Source organism: Leptonychotes weddellii, chromosome 4, assembly GCF_054177405.1.
Source record: "Leptonychotes weddellii isolate Sample4059 chromosome 4, ASM5417740v2, whole genome shotgun sequence".
In the NCBI taxonomy this organism is placed as follows: Eukaryota; Metazoa; Chordata; class Mammalia; order Carnivora; family Phocidae; genus Leptonychotes; species Leptonychotes weddellii.
The window spans coordinates 145,158,958-145,180,765 of record NC_138372.1 but is presented as its reverse complement, the minus strand read 5'-3'; the positions used below and the strand labels follow the sequence as shown (position 1 = coordinate 145,180,765).

Here is a 21,808-nt window from a genome sequence, read left to right as displayed (position 1 = left end):
GTGCTTCTGCCAAGCAGGTAAACTGAACGCATTTTCCAAGGCCAAGGCAAAGCCTGAAGGTGTATTAACACTTAATAGCACTAGGGATTAATTAGGTACCCCACTTACCCTAGATTGGCCCGGTGATCCTGGTTAAAAAAGCAAATGTTTAAGTATATAAAGAAGTGATAGGAGGAGGCGGAGGAGAAAGAGAATGGGATGCTTTCCCCATGTCATTAGTACTAAGACTTCAGTGAGAACGTGGACTATGATTGCTCTCAGGGACCTTTGATCCCAACCCTCTCTGTCTAGCTCCATCAGATCTTCGTGGTGCTGTCTGTGTGCATAATCTCGATGTCTGGAAGGATGGCATGGTAGAACGAAAAACAAAACAAAAACCTCCTACCATCTAGAAGTGAAGTCTATTTCTTCACCCCTTGAATTTAGATTTGGCCATTTGCTTTGGCCAAAAGGATATTAGCAAAGTGACACAAGCAGAGTCTTAAAAAGTATAAGTGCCATAGCAATTGCTCTCTTTACTGCTGGAACCCCATTCACCAATGTGACCAACCTGGGCTAGCGCCCTGGGAGGTGAGACCATGTGGAGTGGGACATCCCAAATATCTAAGATCCAATCATGCAAACTGAGTTCCCGACATATGAGTAAGGCCATCCTAGGCCATCAATCACCAACTAAATTAGCCAGGACCAAAAGAATTGCCCAGCCAATCACAAAATTGGGTTGCTTTAAGCTACTAAATTTTGGGGAGTAGTTTCTTATGCAGCAAAACCTAACAGATACAAATGATAAATGGGAGATGATCTCACTGAATCTATTGACCTCCGTGAAACTTAGCTACTTTGAATATACCATGTCTTTAACCTCCCTGCTTTCTAGCAATCCTGAATGACTTTGTGAATGGGATTATCTGCTATTTGAATGTTAGTCTCATTTTCTCCCCGGTTTTGTCCTTTCAGCACAAAGTGATGTACTCCTTAAGGGCAGGTAGTATATTTTAATATTTTTTGTACTAAATTTCCTGGCTCAAGGTCTAAAATAAATCAATGAATATTAAATATATATTAGCTGTGGTACCAATGCATGTGGTTTTGTGATTTTTCTCTAGAAATATTCAAGAGCTCAGGTGCTTGAGCAGGGAAATTAGATGGCTAGATTGACGGAAAGGTCCTACTAGGACACTAAACAGGATTAAGTAAATTTCACAAATTTATAATTTCTGCAACAGGGGTAATTTAGATATCAAATTTCCCAGGCTGGCTGAATGCCAGTATTCTTGAAAATATAGACATCATATTTAACAAAATTATAAAGAATGATGAATTATAAATTAAGCCAATAAACTAATGTCACTTCTACCAATAAAGCAAATTAAAAATATTTTTAGATATAAACTTACAGTTTTTAAATACCACACAATAGTTTAATGAAAAGAAAAAACAAAACCTTACTCTTTTCCTTTCTGAAGATGAATGTCATCTGATCTTTGTGTTGGACTGGAAAAATAACCATTGGCATTGGAAGAATGATATGCAATCCTCACCTTATCCCAAAAAGAAAGACAGGGAGAGAGAAAGAGAGAGAGAGGAGAACTTATTAATAGATCTTTTCAACCTTTACCTATTTTTCATTTATTATTTGTCATTCCTAGAACTTTTATAAATAGAAAAATATGAAACTACCATATTTTTCTCCTATGATCTATTATCCATGGTGAAATGAAGTTTTTAAAAATTATCAAAGCTCACTTCATACCTTCCATCCTTATCTAACATCAGCACCACTATACCATGAATACACACAAACTAGCTTTTCCACAATTAGAACTGTAATTAGAACTGCAATGGACGGGGCGCCTGGGTGGCTCAGTCGGTTAAGCATCTGCCTTCAGCTCAGGTCATGATCTCAGGGTCCTGGGATTGAGCCCCACATCAGGCTCCCTGCTCCGCGGGGAGTCTGCTTCTCCCTCTCCCTCTGCCTGCCACTCTGCCTACTTGTGCTCTCTCTCTGTCAAATAAATAAATAAAATCTTTAAAAAAAAAAAAAAAACTGCAGTGAAAATTAGAAAGATATATACCAGGAGGAAGGTTGTGATTGTTAAATAAAATATCCTTTTGCTCTGTGGAGAGCTTTTAGGGATTTAATCCAAATGAGGTCACTAAAAGTAGGTCTGAAAGATGCTACAGATCACTAAATGGGTCTGCATGCTAGAATGAGAAAACTCTGGGCTCCCCATCAGGAATGACTATATCATCCTTGGAGGAAACATGCCGAAAAGCTACAGTAAAATTAGAATTCATATATTACAGGCAGCAATTTAAACACTATTCAGTCATCAAAAACTGTGCTGTGAAAATTATTTAATAAAATGTGGAAATACTAATATGTGACCAAAATGACTATGAAATTGGATGTATGATCTTATTTATATAAAAGCAAAAAAGACACAAAAAGAAATGACAGACTTCAATCACATAGCCACATAATAGTGAAATAGATCTAGTAGAATAGTGAATTATTTTTACTCTTTCCCAAATTTCCTATGTATGGTTATAATTCTTCCATAATTAAAATAATCTTTAAAGGAAATATATATTTTTTCCTTCCTAGAGAAAATGTAGATACAGGAAAGCATTTTTTTTTAGGCCACGGGTTTTCTACGGTGACTTTATAGTTCCCATTACACATGTTAAAAAAGACCAAGAACCCAACCGTGTGAAAATATATCTCATAAATGAGATACATATCAAAGTTGTCATATTGCTTTTATAATATTAAATAATATTCCATAGCTTCCTTACCTTATCTTTTGGATGTCCAGTTTGGCTGAAATAAACAGCATAACGGTCATCACCTTTGATGTAGAATCTATAAACGTCAGAGTCTGGAGCCACCAAAAATCCACTAAAGCGTGCAACAAACGTGTCTTGCTCCATGGGCCAAATATAGGAAGTCGAATCTACCCAACTGGCCCCCATGTACCCTGGCGTTTTTTCATTGTATTCAAGTATCTCTTCAAGATGCACTGGCCGACTATTATTCCATACCTCAAGCTTTAGGCCTCTCCCACCTGAATGTAACAAAATAAAAAAATATTCTCATCAGAATTTTGATGCGTTGTCTCAATGGCCCTCTATTTGGGTGGTGGTTATAGATATTCTATTGCTATTCACGTTTTTAGAGCATGCTTGTAAATAAAACAATTACACATACCCATACATGTACCTGTACCTATACGATAGAGTGCTGTTAAGAGAGCCTACAACTTATTTATTATTAATGCATATATTTGTACCTCAGATTCTACATATGTAAAATGGGAGTAATATTATTATTTGCATGGTTGCAATGGGGATTGGATATTACTAAGTGCTTTACTTTAGATAATATGATAACTATTACCCCTGATATGACTGATGCTGCTTTATATAGTTAAATCTCAAAACTTCATGATTCAGGCCATTTGATTTCAAAACCTTTGCCTGATTACTCTCTCTAACAAAAGTTACCCAATTGATGGTTTGCAACTAATCAAAGAATGGACAGTGTTGGCTTTAAGATTTTTGTCAGTATTTGTTGTTCTTCTTCTTTTTAACATTACTTCTGCTCTATGATTTCATCTCTTTCTTGAACAGAATCAGAGAGACTATTCTCATTAACGTGAACCTACACTTGCCAACATAAATTCTGATTAAGTTTTTTCCTGATCTTCAGGGAGCCATCTCACTTTTTTTTTTTTTTCTTCCCTAAACTACAGCAATCAGACTGGTGTCTTCTTCCAGCAGCCTTAAGCTAGTCTGGAATGGTTGGATCTAGGAAATGATGGCTCCTCCTCTTCAGCTGAGTTTGTCTGGAGAAAAGCTTGAACACCTCAAACTTCAGCAGCAGCGGTGTTCTCTGATGAATACAACTTTCATTAAAGTTACCAACTGTGATTATCAAAATACTCTCCTAAACTGGGCATTTTTTTTCTAATGTCATTCAAAACAAGGAAACTTAAGAGGTTGAGAAACATAATTTACTTGGCTTCAAATACCAACCAGTAGTACAATCATAAACCAATTTCAGGGTGTGCACAAGATATGCGGTACACACCCTCAAAACCGTGCAATGCCTCTCAGTGAGTGGTATCACTGCAGATGTCAAGCTCTTACTGTGGGCTACAGGCCAAAGTCTGGAAAGAATTCTGAGTTCTATTTCTCTCATCCCCTGTTATCACTCTTAAAACATTCTAGAAAAGTAAGGATTTAACCTCTGCCATTTATTTTTTAACCACAAAAAGGCATTTATAAAATGTCCATGTAGCCTGCACCAACATTCAGTAATCTCATTTAATCTGAAATAAAGTCCCCATCAAACTAATTCAGTAGAGATGTGCTGTTTTCAGTAGGGTGTTTCAAGAATTCAGGCTGAATTTATTTCCATGCTGCAGTTTTGAGGCAGTTAACACAAACATTCCCTGATCCAGAAAGTGTAAGGAGAAAAACTAGGATGAAATTTATTATAATTCTCATTACAAATTCTAAAAAGTTCAAATATTTTTTGTTACTAATTGTTATGGGCTGAATGTTCGTATCCCCTCCAAAACTCAGATGTTGAAACCTAACGCCCAATGTGACATTATTAGCAGGTGGGGCCCTTGGGAGGTGCTTAGGTCATGAGAGGTCACGAGAGCCCTCATGAGGGCTTATAAAAGAGGCTCCACCAAGCTCTCTAGCCCCCAAAAGGTGCCGATCTATGAGGGAGAAAGTTCTCACCAAACACCTAATCTGCTGGTATCGTGATCTGGGACTTCCCGGGCTCCAGAACTGTAAGATATACGTGTTTGTTGTTTATAAGGTACCCAGTCTGTGGTGTTCTGTTTCAGCAGCCTGAAGGAACTAAAAAACTAATGGGATATGTCTTCTTATGTAAATGTAGAAATGGCAATTCTCTCTTCTGGCAACTTACCTGGATAGACAGTTCTGAGAACTTCAGGCTTAGGGGGTGTCTTGCAGCATATGCTGTTTTCTGTGACATTCAAAATATCACAGGCTTGACCTAGAGAGAAGCAAGGTGCAGAGCTATTACTACAGAGCTCCAGAATGCAGATCACAATTAGCTTATCTGGAAGTACTTTCTGATGAAAACCAAGTTGCACAAGCAAGAAGCAAAGCCAGGGCTCTTCATTTCCTTTATATGTTCTCCACAAAGATTATCACTCCTTAATTGCCATACTTTTACACGGCAACGTTTTCCTGGCAACACATCACAAGTCTGAGTTAGGAAATTTTGTGATTTCTGAGAAACAAAATAAAAAACTTGACAAAACTATGTCACTGTAAAAGATTTCACTTCTGAGTCCAGAGTGAAGCCGTATATTCTGTTCCCCACAGAAAAGTTGCTGAATAAATCCATGATGTTCAGAATTTGCAAAAGCAGATGATCACAGCCCTCTTAAAATAAAATAAATAAATACATAAGATGGTGGTTTAGTCCAAGGTACAAGTTCATTTAGTACAAGTTCATTGTAGTCAAATGAAAACAACAGAGATAATAATGCATAAATGGTATTTTCAGAGGCAGACTGAACCAAAACAGACAATTAAAAAATGGGCAAATGAGTAGACATTTTTCCAAAGAAGACAGATGGCCAACAGACACGTGAAAAGATGTTAAACATCACTGATCATCAATAAATACAAATCAAAACTACAATGAGATACCACCTCAGACCTGTCAGAATGGCTAAAATCAACAACACAAGAAACAACAGGTGTTGGTAGGGACGTGCAGAAATGGGAACCTTCTTACGCTGTTGGTAGGAATGCAAACTGGTACATCCACTGTGGAAGACAGTATGGAGGTTCCTCAAAAAGTTGAAAATAGAATTATCCTATTATCCAGTAACTACACTATTAGGTATTTACCCAAAGAAAACAAAAATACTAATTCAAAGGGATACATGCACCCCAATGTTTATCCCCACAGCATTATTAACAATAGCCAAATTGTGTGAAGAGCCCAAGTGTCCGTCAAGTGATGAATGGATAAAGAAGATCTAGTATATATAAAGCCACAAAAAAGAATGAAATCTTGCCATTTGTGATGACATGGATGGAGCTAGAGAGTATTATGCTATGCAAAGTAAGTCAGTCAGAGAAAGAAAAATACCATATGATTTCACTCATATGTGGAATTTAAGAAACAAATGAGCAGGGCGCCTGGGTGGCTCAGTTGGTTAAATGACTGCCTTCGGCTCAGGTCATGATCCTGGAGTCCCAGGATCGAGTCCCGCATCGGGCTCCCTGCTCAGAGGGGAGTCTGCTTCTCCCTCTGACCCTCCACCCTCTCATGCTCTCTCTCTATCATTCTCTCTCTCTCAATAAATAAATAAAAATCTTTAAAAAAGAAACAAATGAGCAAAGGGGGAAGAAAAAGAGAGAGGCAAACCTAGAAACAGACTCTTACCTATAGAAAACAAACTGATGGTTACCAGAGGGGAGGTGGGGGTCATGTTAAATAAGTGATGGGATAAGGAGTGCACTTGTTGTGATGAGCACTGGGTATTGCACAGAAGTGCTGAATCGTTACACTGTATACCTGTAGCTAATATGACACTGTATACACTGTGTATTAACTAACTGGAGTTTAAATAAAAACTTGGAAGAAAAAATAAAATACACCCAGTTTACTATATGTAATTATACTCCAATAAATTAGTTAGAATTTAAAATTTTAAAAAAACCTTAAAAAAGTCATGTAGTTTTAAAAAAGAAATTACTGAGGATTCAAAATCTCAAACCTTGTCACATTGATGGCAATGAAAAATAAAAAATTAACATGTCATATTTGCATATCAACTGTATCACAATATCATAAAACACAGTATATAAATTAAAGATATTTTGTGCCCGATTTTAATACTTGAAAACATTTATATTTAAAATTTCAGAAAACATATATGATATTTAAAAATCTTATTGCCTAGGTTTTAATATTTATGCAGGTGACCAGCAAGGATTCACAGGGATAAGAAAGATATTGTATAAATGTTAGATGAGGCTACTTTATATTAATTTCTTCTCTTGAAATCACATTTTGGCAGGCTCATGGGCAGATTCCTTAAAAGTAGAAAGCACCTAAGCAGAGGGATGTATCAGAAAAAGTATGTGTCCAGTTGCATGGCCAGACACGTAGTCATTTGCTCAAGGTAGGGAAGGCCATTATGACTCAGTGGGAAGATCTCCACTATCATATTCATCCTCCATCTCCTTTTTGAGCTGCACAGCTCCCTACCTTGAACAGACCTAAACTAGATACATAAAAACGATGCATAACCAGAGAATCAAGCTCTATTCACATTTGTAAAAATATAACACATCAATTAATGTTCTTTCCAAGGCCAATATCATCAGTAATTCCTGATGATGTCCAGATAAGTCACAATAAATGAAAAGGGGATGAGAAGAGTATCCCCAAATACTTTTAATTTTCTCATAACTAATGAACCCATTGAGAATTAACAACAGTTCAAGAAGGGCATTCAAAAGTTTGTTAAATAAAGGGTATGTGTGTCTCAAAGTGTGGTGAGAATTTGTGGAAGGTAGCCATGTTGCTACCATAAAATGCCTTTTGATGATGACCTAAGAGCCCAAGTCGTGGTCATGTAAGGCCCTCCCTGGAAGGTCCCAGTGGGGAAAGTATCACACCCTGGAACCAAATGCCCATGTGAAAATACGCAGCTTTAAATTTAAGATATTAATTGAAAAAGGACTATTATTCTTCTTACAAATTATTAAATAAAAGCCAGGACTTGTTCTTATAATGTAATATATTAAAAGTTATAAACAATACCTCCAACAAGAACCCTGACAGGGGAATCTGTCTGATCAAAGAACTGTCCACTTATCGTTAGCACGGTGCCACCTTGAATGCTTCCTTGTGAAGGGGAAATCATAGTGACCTCTGGAGAGAGGGAGGAGAAGCACATTAAAGAAAATGTCCTGAATATTACACATCAACACAAAAGCTTGATTTTTATAAATTTTCCATATTACCTCGCCTTAACACATAGCACAGCATAGGTAGTAGACTGACCAAATGAATGAATTGGGTGTTTCAATTTTGTCCTGCAAAGAGGACAGTTAGCATGGCTTTCACAGAGCCCTACATCTCATGGGGACCAGGTTTCAGTGGTGACTGCTACTAAAGAGACACTGGTAATGGAGGACGCAGGAATTAAGGAAAATCTGGGCTGAGGATAGATGTTTGATTCCAAAAGAAAACACAGGAAGGCAGGAGAACAGCCTCTTCTCCCCTATGCTCTTAAAGAATAAATCTTTCTTCTATTTCTAAGTCAACATCTTATACTTTTCTCATATAGTAATACATTAACTATGACTGTAAGTCTTCTGGTTTCATATATAAAAGTTCCAGGTACATTAGTAAAATAGCCCAGTGCATGATATATGGTAGATTCTTATTCAAATTTATTCTTATAAGTTCTATCTATCAAAGTTCTATGTATTTTTACATACGAGTTTCACATTAAATAGAAAAAGCAGGATATATCATATTTGATTGATTCCAAGACACTTTTTTTCACATTTGAACATCTTTGAAATCTGAATGTGCCACTCCATCACTCCTGACCTAGAATGAAGTGTAATTCTTCCAGGAGGATTTGTGTTTGCTTCCCACACTCTCCTAAGAGTCTACCAACCTTAGATCTCTGTAAGTTAAAATAAATAATAATCTGCTTGAGTATTCTTTTGGACCACACTGAGACCATAAATCTGAGAGAGTCCTGCCTGGCTTGTAGTTTAAATTGACAGTGGAGATTTTTTTTTCCCCCTCCCTTGACCAACAGCCCAAGGGGAGACATGCAAGTTACCCTTCTGTCTCTTTTAGAGTGATGAGCTGGTTTCTCAATCAACCTTATATTAAAAATATAGTTTTCTGGGTCCTAGCTTAATGTCAGAGCTTCCTATTAGACTCCCCATCTTGGGTGTTTTTCCTTTCCTAGCAGTACATAAAATAATGTAGTATGCCTTAAGTCCTTATTGTCATTGATTTGATGAAATGAAGTACACACATCTCTCTGTCTCTCTCATTCTTTCTCTCTGTCACACACACACACACACACACACACAGAGTGCACATACCTGCATATGTTTGAAACATTGAAATTTTATTTAGAGAAGAAACAAAATATGCCATTTTTTGTGGGAAACTCCTGTGTAAAAAAAAAAAAAGGTAAAAATCCTTACTTTAAAACTGAACTTTATTTTAGGAAAAATGTTATTTTTTTAGTGATATAAATCATGTCATAATTTGCAAAGGAGCTGGACAGAACATTTTGGGGAGATAAAAATGTTCTACATCTTGATACAGTTACTGATTACACAAATATACAAGTACACAAATACTCAAACATTCCTTGGTCAGACCTTACTGAACTGCACACTTAAATTATACACATTTTATTTTATGCAAATTATACCTCAATAAAGAATTCATATTAACAGAAAAAAACATGAAGTCTTCATGAAGGCTTTTGTGTTAACCACCCTCCTCTCTCCTGTCTTATAACCCATTTAGCATCAGAATAACTAACATGACTGAACACCTATCAGATATCATGCTAAAGTTTTTAAGCTTTTAACCTAAGATTTTTTTAAGCTTTTAATTTATTATGCCATTTTATCCTACATTAACCCCATGAGGTAGGTTCAGCTCAGAGAATCTATTTATCTTACTCAAGATCACAAAGGGAGTAAGTAGCAGAAACAGAATTTGAAGCCTGGCAGTTTGAGTCCTGAGCCCTGGCTCCTCACCTGTGTCCTATACAGTTTTCTCCTGTCACTAATCCTTGTAAGAGCACAATGAATGAAAGCAGGTCAACAATAATCCAATAATCCAGAGTTAAATCACCCTTAATAAACACAGAACCTATTCATATTTTTTGGTGGATACAGACTTGCACTTCATAGCCTGGAGAGCAAGGAAGGGAAGGAATCAGATCCTAGAAATTAAATACTGTTTCCTCAATTACCTCAATGAAATTCATAATAGAGAAATTAAGAAATTGAAATGTTAAGACTCAGAACCCATTCATTATATTTATAACACACTGAACTCGAATCTAAAAGGATAATGCAAATCTTGTGGTTGAGACCAACAGTAAACTCGTATAAATCTAACCCAAGCATTATAATGGGCATTTGCAAGACTAAAGAGTCTCTGGAAATTCTGTATGCTAAATTAGTTACTTAAGAAGTTCATACTAGATTTATATTTGTATGCTATAAGCCTTTCAGTTGAATTCTCAAAGATCTGAAATGATGCCAGCTCCAACAATATTGTCTGTGGTCAGATTCTGGATCTGAAAAATTAACCCTGCTTCTTAAGTTGGTGGGAAAATTGCCTCCTGAAATAAAATTTGAATGTAATTTATTTGGTATGACACTGAGGTGATTTTCACTAATTCATTGATAATGACTAGGCATTTCTCAATTAAGGCAGACTCATCTGAACCTTATCAGTTTGGAACAGCTGTTGTTTGAACTTGGGGTAATAGAGGAGAGAAGGTTAGCTATTAAAAGAAATATAGAATGGGAGTCACAATGGTCTTTAATTGGTTCATTTGATATTCAGTTATGCTCCTGAAATTTGTAAAATATGGATTTTTTAATTTAAAGAATGATTTAACATTTTTTTAAATGCCATGTGATCATGAAACTGCTTTTAAGTAGTAAATGCCATATTTTTAACAGTTATCTTAAAATTCCTAAGATTGTTTTATATAGAAACAGAGTTTCCTCAATTCTGAGACATTAATACAAAAGAACAGCCACTAGCTTTAAAACAAGAATTATTAGTCAAGATCACAGAATCAACTATTTTAAGCCATATTTTTGCCTATATTATGTGCAAATTTTCTGGCTTTTTAAAACGGAAAGTTTCAGGGCATGTTAATGCAACACATTGATTTATATATACTTATCAATCACATTCAAGCTTGATCACTCAAACCTATTTTTGGATAATTATTTCTTTGAGAAATATATGATGGATTTGGTAATTAATACCTTTCATACAGACTCAGAATTAAGAATTCATCTTTTTCACCTGAAGAAGAATGACAATGAGAACATTAAAAAAAAAAGTATATGTAGTTCAGGAAATCATTTAAAACTCAATAATTATTGCTTCTAACATGATTTTCTAGTATTTTCAATAAAATCCTATTGCCCTATCCATATCAAGTTATATGTATGTAGGTCATGTCCTTGCAGAAAATAACTGGTAAATCATGGGACTCTAAGTCATTTGCCCCATGTAAATCACAAAGGTGAGTCTTAGTACCATTTACATACCATCCACAATGGTTTGCCCTTGAATTATAATATTCTTCATGGTTTTGGTCCAGTCTATATTGGTCTATGAGAAAGTGTGCAACCCAGTCATCATTTTGTTATAAACCTATTGCCTCTAGGTGTCTGGAACCAGAAGATCTTTAAATACAATGATAATGGATTGGGGCTCACCACCTCAATTGCAGCTTCATGCATGCAGGGACCAAATATCACCCTTCTCTTGGCATCTGTGAGCATTAACCAGGAATAACATCTACTTTGACTGTAATATTGCCTTTCTTTTCAATCTTTTTAATCTTTTTCAATCTTTTCTAATCATCTCTCTTCAGAAACAACAAAAAAATATCAACAGACATATCCTATTATTGATCTACTACAGCTATATTAGTATTGGATGGCTAAATACTGTGATTTATTTGAATTTCTATTAACCAGCTCATTTTCTCATTGGGAGACACTATGACATTTTGGGGAGAATAATTCATTTAGGTTTGGAGCATCTCAGTCCTGCCCACAAAAGGCCATTAGCATGCCCCAGTTACTATGACAGCCAACAAATGCCCCCCACACATTTGCAAATGCACAGAGAAGTGGGGTAATCCTGCCATGGTTAAAGAATCCTGTGTCAGGATGTTAAGTAGTGAGGAGATGTGGTTCTATGGCTGAAAGCCTCCACCACTCTTGGCAGAGCCCTGAAATGAAAAGCTCAGGGTCTGGAGCTGGGCTGTGTGTGTTCACATACCAACGCTGCTTCCAACTAGGTGAATATCCATGGGCAAATTATTCAACTTTCCTGAATCTCATTTTTCCCAGTGTGCAACACAGAGGGGATGATAACACTCAGTTTTATAGGTTCTTTGGGAGTCTTCAACCAGACAATATATGTAAAGTGCTTAGTACCATGCCTGCCACTAAATGTTCTGTATTATGATTATCTATGATATGAGGGTTGCAACATGTGTTGAGATTTGCATATTCTGATATTTCTATAAATATATGGTAATCTTTCTTAGTGAAATTAGGATGTAGGATATCTGGAACTGATTTCTAGCTTTATTAAAAATCGTGAATAAAAGTTATTAACATATGGTGCTAAGACGGACATTTGCAAGCTGTAACTACTATCTTTCATCACTCTGTATGTCTTGATACTTTAAATGAACACCTTTATCAGGTAATATTTACCATGGGATTTTATTTTTTCTTACATTAGTTCAAATCAAAACTGAACTATTCAGTTATCAAAAAAATTACAATTAAGTCAGAAGAGCTGTAAGACATAAAAGAACACTTTCAATATTACAATCAAAGATTTGTTTGTTGTTTTAGGTAATGCTAAATTTCCCAACAGTTGGAAGACTGTGTCTGAGGCACAAAGTAGAGCAAGGGAATGATAGACCCCTTAAATGTTAATTTGGGAAAAAAAGTGATTAGTTTTTTAATCTCTGGATCTATAGCATAAAGTAAATATATACTTTTATTTTATTTACCCAGTTGAATCAATTATGAAAATTATTATTTACAAAATGACCTACCTTCCATAATCACTATCCAAGATGAAGCTGACATTGTGATGACCTGGAATTAATTAAAATACACAATTAAATTTCCAATCACAGGAGAACAAGAACTATATATTATAAATCTGATTTAAAAGCAAAGAAATTTAAAATTAAAACTGTAATTATGCAACCATTTATTAATCCTCAAAGACATGACAATGAACTATCTGAAAGGAGTACCTAGTATTTTAAAATATACATACTAAGGTCTCTAGAGGTTATAACTAGAAAAACTTGACAAAATATAATAATGAATGGAGAATGATAAAAACAACATATACATAATCATCTGCCCTCAAATTTCTTTCATTCGTTCAACAGCTACTTAATTGGATGAGACACTCTGCTAGGGGGTTGGCCATGCAGGGTGAGCACTCAGTTTGCTCTTCTCCTAACAGAGCATATTGTGCAGGGAGGGATTCAGTCAGTCAAGAGCAGAACTAAAAACTGCGATAAAGCTATCAAAGAAAAGGAGAATGAACTTGGAGAGTGGAAGGCAGGGCATCAGGGAAGGGTTTTTTGACGACACGACATTTTATCTGAAATTCTCATGATGGGAGGCTTGCAGAGGCTCTGAGACAGAATAAAGTGAAGCCCATTCTAGAACTAAAAGATTATGATGGGTGCTAGCTGAACTACTGCGGTAATCATTTCACAATATATGTAAATCAAGCCATCATGTTATATGACTTAAACTCATACAGTGATGTATGTCAGTATAAAACTGGAAAAAAAAGAACTATAAGATCTATGTGCCTGGAGTACATAGAGCAAGGGGGAAGAAAACGACATAAAATTAAAGCTACAGGGAAAACAGCTAAATTAATAATGGAATTTTCTGGAGGACAGAAGAATAAAAAAAAAGAGAGAGAAAGAAATTTGAAGAAGCGTACCTTAAATATAAACCTTAGGAAAAAGTTAATTCATACATGCTCACATGAAACTGAAAAGGAGCCAAGGTAAAGAGGAAATGTTAATTTTAAAAAAAGGGATGAAGCTGCAGGGGAGATCTAAGAGAATGCAAAAAAAGGAAATAGAGTCAGGCATTTCTGAGAATTATGAAGAATGGTGATAAACATTTACCAATGTAAGTTCCAGTCGTCTTACAAATCATAGAACCCATGTCTCCATTTGGATGATCTAATTTTAGACCATACCTAATAAAATATATATGTTAATTTCAAAGTTTATATTGACACTCAAGTTCTAAAATAATGTTTCCCCTTCTTAAGTATCTGTATAATAAAGATGCATTTATTGTCAGATAAATAAATAAATAAAATACTGTGTTTCCCTTAAAAGTACTTTATGTACTTTGAATATGTATCAGGCTAGAAACTATCTCTTTAACAAAAATTTCTGTGAAATGAAAATATTTCCCAGCCTGGGTTGAAGATACTTGCCTAAAGCTTCCTTTTACAATTAAATATTTTGTAGTTAATTTGGCTATCCCCATTGATATTCCTCTTAAATATTTTTAAATATTACCAACTGAAACAACTATTTGATAAAAATGTTTCTCAAAACATCTTAAAACATAATAATCTAAACAATAGTTCATATTGTTCATATCAATAGTTCATATCATCTCGACTGGAGACAATAGGGGTTATCAGGTTACATCTAACTATATAAATGATTGTTAATTTACTATATAAAACATTATAATTTATACTGTATTTTAAGGGATTCAGCTATACAGTATTGCTAGATATTATTACTTAAACTGGTATGTTTATATCTACTGTTTACTTTCCAAAGAAAATTATTTGAATAACTTACAAATTATCAGATTGTGGTATGAGAAGCTCACAGGGCATTCCTCCAATATAAACTCTGTATAAATATTTTATTGGAAAAGATCAAGTTATATTTAGTAAATCATTTCAAAATGCTCTCCTCCCACCAAGCTCACTAACACCTTATATTTTTCTCTCAATCACTTATTATTATCCATCACACATTCGTTCAACAAACATCTGTTTTATTACCTATTATGTTGCAGAGTCTCTGCTGTAGACACTGGCACACAACAGGGAACAGAACAAAAATCCTGCCCTTGTGGGACTGACATTCTAACTGGGGGAGACCTGATAATAGACATGATAATTATAGGATACTTGGTGTGTTAAAAAGTGATAATACTACAGGAATAGAAAATGTGGAAACAGATAATGGGGACCCTTCCACCTGCAGTTCAATTAATTCAAATACAAAACAGAATTTTATGTTTTGTAACATACAGTAAGTTTCAAACTATAGGTAGGAATTAAAGGAGGGCCACAGCCAAAGCCCCACAAGTAATCAGGAAGAAGAGAACAACTAACATCCTCAGTGCCATTGAAATGGAAATCCCAAACTGAGAAGAGGCAGGGTCGGGCTGCAGGGAAACCTTGGTCTGCATTTTCCCAGCTGACCAGGTTGACTACTGCTTTAAGGATGTTAGAACCTGATGCTATTGGAGGCTTGCAGGCAGGACCCACAGGTATTGTATTCTTGGCCACACTCAGAATAAACCACCCAGCTTCTGTGCCAACAAATCCCAGATTCAAAGTAACTGCAGATACAAACCTGAACTCTTAAAGTAAGGACTTCCATTTGCAGAGAACTTTAAACTTTTTAATAAACGTGTACACACAAATCCTTTCATTTATCATTACATTAGGTTTGTAATACAAGTACAATACTGTATCCATTGTAGAGATTTATGGATACATATTCTCCTTCTAAACTCCCGCTTTCTTGTGTCTAAATAATTTTAGCAGCTAACAATGGCACTTACCATGTTTAATCCTCACAACCATCTTACCCTTCCATTTTATAGATGAAAAAACTGAGTCAGGAAGGTTAAATAGCTTGCTCAAGCCTACAGCCAGTAAGGAATAGAGCAGGAATTCAAACCCAGGCAGTTGGGCTCCAGCAGGTGCTGTTACCCACGCTCCATAATCCCCACAGTGGTCTGGGTTTGCCTATCAATGGCAATACTACACTATTTGGCCATATATATATATATATTTTCTAAGTTTTTCTCATCTTATCTTTTAGACCAAAATCTCCTTAGCGGGCACCAAGCCCTTTTTGCATGTCCTTTATAATTTGTACCTAGTCTGAGTTTGGAGATTAGGCTGAATTGAAAGATTTGTGAGAAACAGAAGCAGCTTGAACACTCTGGGGTCCTGACTTCCTGCCCAGTACATGGCCCATTGCTCCCTGCTAACGGGATTCAGGCACAGTGAAATGTAGAAATGGGATAGACACAATTCTAAGGCCTTCGCCTCTCACATTAATAGGTGTGTGAAAGTTTTTCTGTGTTTATATACAGTATCTCAGGGCTTCAGAGTACATGGGCTTGGTAGCCTGATCTCTGAGGTCCCTGCTGACTGCAATTCTGTGATTCCATGAAATAGTTTCTATCCATTCCTTTGTATTGAACAGAAGTAAATTTCAGTTACAGTGGGGGGTGGGGAAGGAACCTCCTTAAAGATTAAGCTTTCTATTTCTTAGCATTATTATAGCAAAGGATGATTTAGAAAACCCCATCTAAGAATTGGAATATAAACCATTCATAACATTCAACTATATGGAAGCAAACAAAATATTTATGCTAACATTTGTTTCTCTATTTAGTACTTACTACATGTAGGGAACCAGTATGAACATTTCCAGAATATTATAGATGCATACAAATGTGATTTGAGTTCTACCTCATAGAATGCCACCTAAATTACCTTTATTTCATTTAGTAAAACCTTTCAAATTACTTGTTTTATAAAACTATATACACGTATGTGTGTATATATACATATCACCTTTTTAATATTTCTCTAATTAAAATTCTCTAATTGCTGTATGAATTGTTATCTAATTTATCTATTTATCCATTTTACACCGGTATTTAATAAGCATGGAGCCTTTTGAAAGCTGATTCTGAACTTCCTTCTGTGGGGAATGAACAGGGCTGTCAGTCAAGGCAGCACTAAGAAAACCACACCCATGCTACAGAAAGATTAGTGACAAAGCTAGCTTCCAATGCAAAATGTGGACAATTATTTTTTGATATTAGGTAACTAGCCAATGTTACCATCTGGTCCATAGCTGGTAAATGGAGGAACCAGCATTCAAACCCGAGGCTGTTAATAAGTTATTGACCATTTTTTTAGTTTCAGCCCTCTCCCATACACCACTACAGTAGAAGAAAAAAGGCCAAACTGCATGTCAGGAGACTCCAGTTCTCGGATCTTGACTAAGCTATGGACCTCCAGGCTACACAGTTACATATATATGCAAAATGAGGCATATATATATATTATTACTGAATAATATAAAGTTCTATGACTAACTCATTTACTATTGGGCTTGCTTTCATGTGCCTTCTATTAATAAAATCTTTCACAAAGGGTGCCTGGGTGGCTCAGTCATTAAGTGTCTGCCTTCGGGGCGCCTGGGTGGCTCAGTTGGTTAAGCAACTGCCTTCGGCTCAGGTCATGATCCTGGAGTCCCAGGATCGAGTCCTGCATCGGGCTACCTGCTCAGCAGGGAGTCTGCTTCTCCCTCTGACCCTCTCCCCTCTCATGCTCTCTATCTCATTCTCTCTCTCAAATAAATAAATAAAATCTTAAAAAAAAAAAAAAAGTGTCTGCCTTCAGTTCAGGTCATGATCCCAGGGTCCTGGGATCGAGACCCATATCGGCCTCCCTGCACAGTGGGGAGTCTGCTTCTCCCACTCCCCCTGCTTGTGTTCCCTCTCTCGCTGTGTCTCTCTCTGTCAAATAAATAAATAAAATCTTAAAAAATAATAATAAAGGGGCGCCTGGGTGGCTCAGTTGGTTAAGCGACTGCCTTCGGCTCAGGTCATGATCCTGGAGTCCTGGGATCGAGTCCCGCATCGGGCTCCCTTCTCAGCAGGGGGTCTGCTTCTCCCTCTGCCCTCTTCCCTCTTCGTGCTCTCTGTCTCTCATTCTCTCTCTCTCTCAAATAAATAAATAAAATCTTAAAAAAAATGATAATAATAATAATAAAATAAAATCTATCACAGAAAATGAAAGAATTATGTCAGACCAAAAAAGAAAGACATATTGGCCACTGCTTCCATGTCAATGAATCATCCAACAGTCTCCTTTTCTTCCTATAATATGGCTGAAAATATGCTGGTTAATCCCCTCACACTGTAGTGATTTTTAATATCATTGAGCCCATTATTTTTGGAATACCATATCCCACCTGAGTGATAAGAATACGTTTCCAGATCGAAAATTTACCTCAAAATCCTAACATTTTTCCCATTTGAGCTTAATGCAGTGTTACTTCCATAGACATCAGTGAAGATTCTGCCTTGGATAGTTATTAGTGTGCCTACAACAAACAAACAAAAAATTCTGTGTAAGATTACCTACCCACACACCCATACACTTAATACCAAAACATTAGAGGTATTCCTAATGAAACCAGGACCTGGACATTTATATCCCATGTTCATGACTATTGTTTAACACTGTTCTGAAAGTTCTAACAAATACAATAAAACATGAGTGAGTATGTATAGTATTAAATCAATATTTATAAGTATTTGTAAATTAAAGAAGTTTTTCATGGAAAACAATGATTATTCAATAAATATTGCCTGGGTCATGAATGATCTATTTGAAAAAATAAATAAGCTCCGACTTTACTTTATGCCAAAAAAGTAAATAAATCCTAGGAGAAATAAAAATTAAATATAAAAATAAAACCATAAAAACTCTTGAAAATAAGTATAAATTTATATAATACTTATATAATTGGGGTGGTATGGCCTTCTACAGCATAAAAATGAAGGAAGAAATAACAATAATTAAAATCTATAGATCGAATTTAAAAAATTAAAAATGTCCAAATGACAGGAAAAACCATTAATAAAATTTAAAAGCAAATGGTAAATTAAAAAATATTTCCCATGTATATGATATATAAATAGTTAATATCCTTAAAATATAAAGAATTCTTATAACTTAATATGGAAAAAAATTGACTAGCATTAAATTAAACCGGGAGATGAATAAGTAATTTATAAAAGAAGAAATACAAAGGGCCAATAAATATACATAAATAAGTAAATTTAATTGCATAAATCAAGAATTGGAAAAATTAGAAATAAGCTACTATATTTTTCATATAAATACTTGAAAAAATTAGTTCCTAAAATTGTCAAGATTATAGAAAAGGGCATTCTCACATATTCCTTTTGGGATTATAAACTGGTATAATTATAACTGTAATGAAGTGGAAGCCAGTTGAATGTCCAATAGGGGGATAGTAAAATACTTTATAGCAGATTCAGATATAATCACTGAAAATCATTTTTTGAAATAATATTGGGAGTTATTGTATAATCAGAAATATATTATTTATAAATTATCAGATATAATAATTTTATATACTAAAAATTAAATTAATGACCAGAAACCAAAAAAGATATTATATCAGCTGTCATATAACAGACCTGGAGTCCCAGATAAAGGTGTGATGCTCTTTATCGTTGGGGTTCTGAAACTTTTTGCCTGTAAAATAATACTGTCAATAAGCTAGTATCTCTGCTTCTTACATGATTTACATTTAAATAATTCTACAATATGACTGTCAAAATACCTCTTTTCACATATAAAAAATAAAGTTTAGAATATTATTATTCTGCTTATTCAAGATCTTTTCCTTACCCACTAAAAATTCTCTTTCATTTCAATGTTTTTAGTTTGGAATTTTAATATTTAATCTTCCTTTTTTTGTTTGTTTGTTTGTTTTATTTTTTTAAAATTTTTTATTTATTTGCGAGAGAGAGAATGAGAGACAGAGAGCATGAGAGGGAGGAGGGTCAGAGGGAGAAGCAGACTCCCTGCTGAGCAGGGAGCCTGATGTGGGACTCGATCCCGGGACTCCAGGATCATGACCTGAGCCGAAGGCAGTCGCTTAACCAACTGAGCCACCCAGGCGCCCTAATCTTCCTTTGTTATCAGGGTAAGTCAAACCCTAGTAATAAGGCTCTCTCGTAACAACTTTTAGGAATTTGGGGGAATAAAATTACAGAAAGTCTTCTTTTATTTAAACCTATGGAGAAGAAATAACAAAGCACATTGCAAAACAGAAGCAAAACCTGGAAAAAGTCCATCAGAGTAAGCTTTAGTAATGAAGCTAATGATAATTTTCTAGAGCAATGCAAGTATAATTCTTAAGAATTGTGACATCAAATAGGAATGGGGAGAGAGGAGAATCCCAGGGAGCCCACAAGGGTGATGGAAACTCTAATACTTTTGATAGACAGACATAATTTTAAAAAATATATGGGATGGTCCTTAGAAGAAATGTATTATTGTAAATATCTACATATAGGGTAACTAAATTTTGAATGACTTCTATGCTATGTGCAATCATATTTTATCTCATTGCATTAGAAATTATAAAAAAAAGAAAAGTAGTTATGATCTTATTGAAAATGAAGAAAAGGAAAATCAAACTCAGAGTAGAAATGGAGAAAGAGAAAAAATAGTGTGAACAAGAAAAAAATTTAATGTATAAAATTTAATTCATTAATAAAATTAATTTAAAGAGGGAAACAAGAAATGATAAAAGGGATTCCACTACCATAGAAGATAATTAAAACTGAATGAAGTTACCCTTCGCTACATGCTAGTGTATTTTTAGTGTGGAAATAGATAACAATCTATAAAATTAAAAAATAAAAGCCCAATTCAGCAAGAAAGCAAGCACAAGATTGATCATCCAAAAGTAAAAGAGGAGATTCCCATATACATTGAAGGTGCATTCCCAGCTGTTGATGCGACCTCTGCAGGTATTACTTTCTGTAATAGGAACCCCATCCACACTGACTCTCACAGTGTAGGAATCTTCTGGCATTGCTCTGCAAAGCAAATGGAGAACATGTAAGGAATGCAATGACCCTTTTATTTAATGTATACTATTAAGGAAAAATACTGCCCCAGACTACAAGTCACTTTTGAAAAAAAAAGTGTCTAAAATTCTAATTGATGTACAGCTAAATTCCATTCTATATTATTAGAATTCTAAATTATTAGAATTCCATTCTAGATTATGGAGGATCTCCATCTTGAACTCTGTACTGCAGATTCTAACATCATGGACCTCAGGCAAATGCTTATTCTAAGTGCACTGGTGCTTACTGAAAAGGACAACAAATGCAATAACAAACGTAGGAAAAACCATTTAAAACAATAATACATCACCTTGGTACAGTTATGTTATGCTTTTTTTTTTTTTTTTAAAGTTCTGATCAAATTTCTCTCTAAGAAAGCTTTTGCTGCTGAAAAACAGCCAACAAGCTTGATAAAGATGAAATCCTCTGGAAAATGTGCCACCTGTTTTATTATTAAAAGTTGCCATTTTGGGGCACCTGGGTGGCTCAGTCGGTTAAGCGACTGCCTTCGGCTCAGGTCATGATCCTGGACTCCAGGATCGAGTCCCATATCAGGCTCCCTGCTCTGCGGGGAGTCTGCTTCTCCCTCTGACCCTCCCCCCTCTCATGCTCTCTCTCTCTCTCTTGTTCTAATAAATAAAATAAAATATTAAAAAAAAAAAGGTCTCCAAGGGCTCAAAGATACAATTTCTTAAAAAAAAATAAATAAAATAAAATAAAAGTTGCCATTTAAAGTGATTAATTTTTCCCGTAAGTTGTTAATAACAAACATCATTTTGGACTGATGGTAAAGAACTTGAAATGTCACTATACAAAATGATCATCTTTAATCTTAATGTCAAGATTTTGAATGAAATTAATCAAACTGGACAGGAAAGCATAATTTTGATATTTTGAGGAGCATCATTACAATTTAATAGTAGCCATTTATCTTCTGAAATAGATCAATAATGATAAGATAATA

At 35.2% G+C, this 21,808-nt stretch overlaps 1 protein-coding gene across 1 annotated transcript in view; it reads right to left on the bottom strand.

Annotated features, from left to right (window-relative positions):
- PKHD1L1 (PKHD1 like 1) overlaps window positions 1-21,808 on the bottom strand; it is a 139,158-nt gene that overhangs the window by 106,482 nt on the left and 10,868 nt on the right. Inside the window, exons 4-14 of the mRNA XM_081817137.1 lie at window positions 20,703-20,811; window positions 19,399-19,456; window positions 18,179-18,272; window positions 14,703-14,756; window positions 14,004-14,077; window positions 12,894-12,936; window positions 9,145-9,215; window positions 7,835-7,945; window positions 4,949-5,038; window positions 2,800-3,068; window positions 1,450-1,541 (exon numbers count right to left, since the gene is read on the bottom strand). Of these exons, the coding sequence (XP_081673263.1) occupies window positions 1,450-1,541; window positions 2,800-3,068; window positions 4,949-5,038; window positions 7,835-7,945; window positions 9,145-9,215; window positions 12,894-12,936; window positions 14,004-14,077; window positions 14,703-14,756; window positions 18,179-18,272; window positions 19,399-19,456; window positions 20,703-20,811 (1,065 nt within the window). The remainder of the gene's footprint in view (window positions 1-1,449; window positions 1,542-2,799; window positions 3,069-4,948; window positions 5,039-7,834; window positions 7,946-9,144; window positions 9,216-12,893; window positions 12,937-14,003; window positions 14,078-14,702; window positions 14,757-18,178; window positions 18,273-19,398; window positions 19,457-20,702; window positions 20,812-21,808) is intronic.